We start from the raw sequence: 7,229 nt of genomic DNA, 5'->3' as shown, positions 1-7,229 counted from the left end.
AAAGATAGGGTCTTGCTGTGTTACCCAGGCTGGTCTCAAACTCCTAGGTTCAAGCAGTCCTCCCACCACAGCTTCCGCAGTAGCTGGGATTACAGGCATGCACCACCACACCCGGCTAATTTTGTATTTTTAGTGGAGATGGGGTTTCTCCATGTTGGTCAGGCTGGTCTCGAACTCCCAACCTCAGGTGATCTGCCTGCCTCAGCCTCCCAAAGTGCTGGGATTACAGGTGTGAGACACCTTGCCTGGCCAAGATCAACTTTTTAAGTTCCCACATATGAGTGGGAACATGTGATACTTGTCTTTCTGTGCCTCGCTTTTTTCACTTAATATAATGACCTCCAGTTCCACCCATGTTCCTACAAATGAAAATATTTCATTCTTTTTTATGGTTGCATAGTACTCCATTGTGTATATATACCACATTTTCTTTACACATTCATTCCTGGATAGATACTTAGATTGATTCTGATAATGGGTATTTTGGTTTGAAATTTGGTATTTTGGAATTATAACTTGGAAACTGAGTTGTATGTTTTTTGTGTTTCTGTACATGTATGATGTAGATGGGTTTAATAAAGTTTTTCCAATGGAGAAGTTAAGTTCCTTCAGCCATGAAGAAGTCCAAATGATTCTTTGTGGAAACCAGTCACCATCCTGGGCAGCAGAAGATATTATCAATTACACTGAACCTAAGCTGGGTTATACACGTGACAGGTATGTGATACTATTTTCTAAGATCAACAAAATTATTTATATTCCCCAAATCAAGTGACAGGTTCTCTAAAGAACTATAACTCAGTGAATTACATTCATAAAGTAAGTGAGAAAGCAGTGGTGTCTCACAGTGACCAGAATGCATATCCATTGATAAGGCTGGGAGGATACAAAAAGACAACTGATATCAGGCCAGGCGCAGTGGCTCACACCTGTAATCCCAGCAATTTGGGAGGCTAAGGCGGGCGGATCACTTGAGGTCAGGAGTTTGAGACCAGCCTGGCCAACATGGTGAAACCTTGTTTCTACTAAAAATACCAAAAATTAGCTGGGTGTGGTGGCAGACGCCTGTAATTCCAGCTATTTGGGAGGCTGAGGCAGGAGAATCACTTGAACCCAGGAAGTGGAGGTTGCAGTGAGCCAAGATCGTGCCATTGCACTCCAGCCTGGGCAACAAGAGTGAAACTCCATCTCAAAAAAAAAAAAGACAGCTGACATCATGGTTGATGTTGATTCCTTTTCTCATTGTGTTTTAATTGTTCATTTTTAAAATTTGGTAAATTGTAAGCTGTTAGGCTATACTACATTTATATTAAACTTTTTATTGAATATAACAGATAAGTACACACATCATATATACAGTTTAGAGGATTTTCTCAAAGTGAACACACCTATGTAATTGGTATCCAGAATATGAAACAACTTCAAAAATCCCCCTTCCCATGATATTCTTTTCTATTAATTTAATCACCATATGTTAATCAGTTTTGCTTGCTTTTGAACTTTTTTTTTTTTTTTGAGGCGGAGTCTCGCTCATGTCGCCCGGACTGGAGTGCAGTGGCCGGATCTCAGCTCACTGCAAGCTCCGCCTCCCGGGTTTACGCCATTCTCCTGCCTCAGCCTCCAGAGTAGCTGGGACTACAGGCGCCCGCCACCTCGCCCGGCTAGTTTTTGTATTTTTAGTAGAGACGGGTTTTCACTGCGCTAGCCAGGATGGTCTCGATCTCCTGACCTCCTGATCTGCCCGTCTCGGCCTCCCAAAGCGCTGGGATTACAGGCTTGAGCCACCGTGCCCGGCCGCTTTTGAACTTTTAATGTAAAATCATGTAGTCTGTTTTCTTTGTGGTCTGGTTTCTTTTGAGTAACATGATTATGAAATTTATCCATGTTCTGGCATGTAGTTCATCTACTATTTCATTACATAAATTTATCACAAGATAATTATTTTGCTGGAACAAAAATTGATTATTTCAGATCCCCGTTGGTATATTTATCCATATTTGGAATGATTTTGCAAATGCATCCTATGTTTTTATGATTTGCTGACTTTGTTGCATAATAGATGGACCCCATACACCATCAGTATTTTTCAGTTTTTACAATTTATAAGTGCAAGACAGGCTTTGAGGGATTTTTTTTTTTTTTTTTGAGATGTAGTTTCACTCTTGTTGTCCAGGCTGGAGTGCAATGGCATAATCCCCCTCACTGAAACCTCTGCCTCCCAGGTTCAAGCGATTCTCCTGCCTTAGCCTCCCAAGTAGCTGGGATTACAGGCATGCGCCACCATGCCCAGCTAATTTTGTATTTTTAGTAGAGATGGGTTTTACCATGTTCATCAGGCTGGTCTCAAACTCCTGACCTCAGGTGACCCACCCGCCTCATCTTCCCAAGGTGCTGGAGTTACAGGTATGAGCCACCACACCTGGCCAGGGATATTTTTAAAGTAGCTTGTCTTAGCCCATTTCATACTTACCCAAGAGTCTCTAGATGTGTTGTTCTTCTGGTGTGAGGATATTGTTTTTTAGGGGGCTTGTTGCTGGCTTACAAAGTAGTGGTAGTGATTTTCATTTAAATCTGCAGTCAACTCAGTATAACTATATTTTTGTTCTTTTAGCCCTGGTTTCCTGAGGTTTGTGAGGGTTTTATGTGGCATGTCTTCTGATGAAAGGAAAGCATTCTTGCAGTTTACCACTGGTTGTTCAACTCTACCCCCAGGTGGACTGGCTAACCTCCATCCCAGGCTCACGGTTGTACGCAAGGTACAAGCTCTGTGGCTAATTGGGAATCCAAATGAAATTTAGTTACTTCACTTTTGAAAGAAAGACGTATTTAAACTCATGGTCTTCTGTTGTGTTTGCTTTCTTGCTGTAGGTTGATGCTACTGATGCAAGCTATCCATCAGTCAATACATGTGTGCATTACCTTAAGTTGCCTGAATATTCTTCTGAGGATATCATGAGAGAGCGCCTGCTAGCTGCTACAATGGAGAAAGGCTTTCATCTCAATTGAGCTTTGAAGTGCAATGGGAGACATCAGAGACTTTAAAAATACTAGTGAAGCCTCTTGCGTTTATGTGCAGAGAAGTATATGATCCTCCACGCTAATGACACTTGCCTTTTTTTCCACCATTAAGGCTTTAAGAACATGTGGAATAAGTTTGTTAGCTGCTAATGACAAAACAAATCCTGTAACTACCCAGCCAGCAAGTATATAGCACAGAACACTGTGTTACTTTACAAGGGCTTATGTGACTGGAATAAGGTGGTCCTACTTGACTGTTCCAAAGAGCAGCTTCTCAGATCTTCAGTGTTCACTGGTAAATTTCTAACAGTGTATTTGTGTAAAGTTTGTCATTTCATACTCCATACACTACAGTTGCTGTCACTGATCCCTGTTTTGCTGGCTTTTAAGCTACTTGGTCAAAAATCCTGCTTCCTTAAAACATAGAGAATTAATGAGCATCTCAAGCTTTTTCTTTTCCTTTTTAATGATGCCTGCACTATCAAGAGTATTCTAGTGTTCTCTCTTTGTTTGGCATATAATCATGCACCAACCTTTTATTTCTTTAAGGTGGGAGTATATTTTTATTTGCTAAATGCCATACTATGAAGATCAAAGTCTTAAGTGTGTTTGTGCAGCTCAAAAATAAAGATGTATTAAGGGGGGAAAACACTGGTCTAAGTGCAAGGCACACTTAAAGCAAGTTTTACTTTTGGTTGTATTTTCTTTGTATATTATAAACATTTATTTAACTTGTTGCCGTTTGAAGTAAAAAATTTCCAAAATGTATGCTCAACAATAATGATTAAAATGTTTGCAGCGTACAGAACGGTGTCGCGTGACTATTTCAGTGCAATCATCAGACTTCAGAGCTTTACCATGTACTTGTCATTTTGAATCATCCAAAGTTTTCTGAAGTTACTACATAAAGAAATGTATTTTTCTATAGTAAATACAGTTATTAAAATTGAAAGACTAGAAGAAATATTCACACACTTGTGATCCAACGGTTGGGTTCAGTTTTAAAGTATGCCTCAGCTAGAACTGACCAGTTACTTGTGTTAATTTTTTTAAAAAACACCAGATCCACAACTTAACTATTGTATCTGCAGGGATATGTAAAGTGAGGATGTAAGAAAGATCCAAGAATGATTTTTAAATGTTGTGTTAGTGTCAAAAGAAAACACAAGGATACTGCTGTTTTCTGGTTTTGAAGAAGGAACTGTATTTCCAAATTCCAAAGTGGATTTTCCAAATTCCAGTTATTACCATATCTGTGCTTATAGGTGAAAGGAATGACACTAGGCCTGATTTAGCCAAATAGCTTCTTTTTTTTTTTCCTTAAAGATAGGGTCTTGCTGTGTTACCCAGGCTGGTCTCAAACTCCTAGGTTCAAGCAGTCCTCCCACCACAGCTTCCGCAGTAGCTGGGATTACAGATGTGTACCACCACACCTGGCTCACGTGGTTTTTTAAGGAACCAAAAGCATGTTTGAAATTGCCCAATATTGACCTGTTTAAAAGGCAAATTCTCTTCCTGTAAGAGATACCTTCTGCTATAATTACAAGTCTCTGAGATGTCTATCAGTAGTCAGCTTTTACCAAGACTAGCCTGGCACCAGGGTTAGCTAACTATGGCCTGCTGTGTGTTTTTGAATGGCCCATGGCTAAGCATGACTTTAAAATTTTTAAATTGTTGGGGGAAAAAAAAGAATATTTTATGTGAAAATTATGAAATTTAAATTTCAGTGTCACAAACACAGCCACGTTCATTCATTTACATGGTTGCTTTTGCACTACAATGGCAGAATTGAGTAGTTAGCAGAGACCATATGGCCCACAAAGCCTAAAATATTTACTATTTGGCCCTTTACAGAAAAAGCTTGCTGAACCCTGGTCTAGCAAGTGGCTACAGCAGATAAGTTGATAACTTTACATAAAATCAGGCAGGGCATGGTAGCTCACATCTGTAATCCCAGCACTTTGAGAGGCCAAGCAGGGTGGATCAACTGAGGTCAGGAGTTTGAGACCAGCCTGACCAACATGGTGAAACCCTGTCTCTACTAAAATATAAAAATTAGCTGGGCATGATGGCACATACCTGTAATCCCAGCTACTCTGGAGGCTGAAGCAGGAGAATCACTTGAACCCGGGAGGCAGAGATTGCAGTGAGCCGAGATTGTGCCATTGCATTCCAGCCTGGGCAACGAGTGAAACTCAAAAATAAAAACAAAAAGTTTACATACAATCATAGCTGTTTTTGAAATATTAGGAGTCTTCCTCAGAAAAAATCTAAGAACAAGGTAAGGCTGACCAAATAAAAGTATGAAAAGTCACTTAAAGCATCTTAGTGAAGTTAGATGGAGAGACAGCCTGTAAGTACAGATACGCATGAGTCAAGTATTCTGAGACATCTACTGGGGTCTCCACCTCAACTGTAAGTTCTTAAATATTGTTTCCTGTGATACCTACCAACTATTTTTTTTTTAACTGTTATTCTCTCAAGGTTCTAAAATCTGTGCCAAGATGTAATTCAACTACTATTTTGGTGTGACCCCAAAATTAATTTTGTTCACTCCCTAGCTACTCTGGTGTACCAGTTTCAGCAGTTACCTGAATGTGCTACTGATTAAGTACCTACCAACTAGGACAGTGTTTCCCAACTACTGTGTCTCAGAAAGGCCTTCATAGCACTTTGGTCTAGACTGGGCTTTCCCCAGACCTTGGCTACTTGATACAAAGGTGTATCTGTACACACAAACCACTCATTGTTCCCACAGGTCAGAAGCCTTCCTTTTGCCTTCCTGAATGAGTCCAAAAACAACTCAGGTTTGGAGTCCTCTATTGACTTTCTGCGTTTTTACAGATACAAACCTTGATACTGCAAGTGGATTTTTAGAAGGGGATAAAAAAAGGCTCCACTGCCTACCGCCCACAATACACAGACAAACCAAACAGAACAGTGCTGAATGATGTCTCTGAAATGTGCATTTGGCCGGGCGCGGTGGCTCACACCTGTAATCCCAGCACTTCGGGAAGCCAAAGGTGGGCGGATCACTTGAGGTCAGGGTTTTGAGACTAGCCTGGCCAACATGATGAAACCCCATCTCTACTAAAAATACAAAAATTAGTCCAGTGTGGTGGCGCACGCCTGTAATCCCAGTTGCTCGGGAGGCTGAGGCAGGAGAATTGCTTGAACCCGGGAGGCGGAGGTGGCAGTGAGCTGAGATCATGCCACTGCATTTCAGCCTGGACAACCGAGCAAGACTCTTGTCTCAAAAAAGGAAAAAAAGTGCATTTATCCATTTATGTCCTATTTTAGAGGCTGGAGTGTCACAGAAGAATGAACTATTGGATCATTCTATAGGCTGGTACTGTAGCTTAATATATCAAAAATAGATTTTGGCTGGGCAGAGTAGCTCATGCCTGTAATCCTTGCACTTTGGGAGGCTGAGGTGGGAGGATTGCTTGAGCCCAGGAGTTTGAGATCAGCCTGGGGAACATAGCGAGACCCTGTCTCTATAGTTAAAGAAAAAAAGATTTCTACTTTCTTCACTGTACCTGACCTCCCACCCCTACATGCATATATATAGACCTCCCTATTCTTGGGGGATAAGTTCTAAGACCCCCAGTGGATATCTGAAACTGAGGATAGTACCAAATCCTATATATACAGAGAGAGAGAAAGAGAATGTTTTTTCCTATACATACATACCTATGATAAAGTTTATAAATTAGGCACACTAAGATTAACAATAATGGAACAATTATTACAATATACTGTAAGAAAATTATGTGAAAGCTGGGCATGGTGGTGTGCACCTATAGCTCTAGCTACTTGGAAGCCTGAGCAGGAGGATGGCTTGAGCCCAGGAGTTCAAATCCGGCCTGGGTAACAGAGACCACATCTCTTAAAAAACAAAAGATAGCCAGGTGTGGTAGCTCATGCCTGTAATCCCGGCACTTTCAGAGGCTGAGGTAAGGAGGATTGCTTGAGCCCAGGAATTCAAGACCAGCCTGGGCAACATATGGAGACCTCGTCTCTACAAAAAATAAGAAAAATTAGCTCAGTAGGGTGGCCCACACCTGTGGTCCCAGCTACGTGGGAAGCTGAAATGGGAGGATCGCTCGAGCCCAGGGGGTTGAGGCTGCAGTGAGCCGTAATCATGCCACTGCACTGCAGCCTGGGCAACAGAGCAAGGCCCTGTCTTAAAAAAAAAAAAAAAGAAAAAT

At 41.2% G+C, this 7,229-nt stretch overlaps 1 protein-coding gene across 1 annotated transcript in view; it reads left to right on the top strand.

Moving 5' to 3' along the window:
* HECTD1 (HECT domain containing E3 ubiquitin protein ligase 1) overlaps positions 1-3,821 on the top strand; it is a 52,371-nt gene extending 48,550 nt beyond the window's left edge. Inside the window, exons 29-31 of the mRNA XM_011941861.1 lie at positions 567-717; positions 2,612-2,756; positions 2,869-3,821. Coding sequence (XP_011797251.1) covers positions 567-717; positions 2,612-2,756; positions 2,869-3,006 — 434 coding nt within the window. The 3' untranslated portion in view covers positions 3,007-3,821. The remainder of the gene's footprint in view (positions 1-566; positions 718-2,611; positions 2,757-2,868) is intronic.
* The last annotated feature ends 3,408 nt before the right edge of the window (positions 3,822-7,229 follow it).

Source organism: Colobus angolensis, unplaced genomic scaffold (genome assembly GCF_000951035.1).
Source record: "Colobus angolensis palliatus isolate OR3802 unplaced genomic scaffold, Cang.pa_1.0 Scaffold202, whole genome shotgun sequence".
NCBI lineage: Eukaryota > Metazoa > Chordata > Mammalia > Primates > Cercopithecidae > Colobus > Colobus angolensis.
The sequence above is the reverse complement of the archived record's forward strand: the minus strand, read 5'-3'. Positions and strand labels throughout refer to the sequence as shown.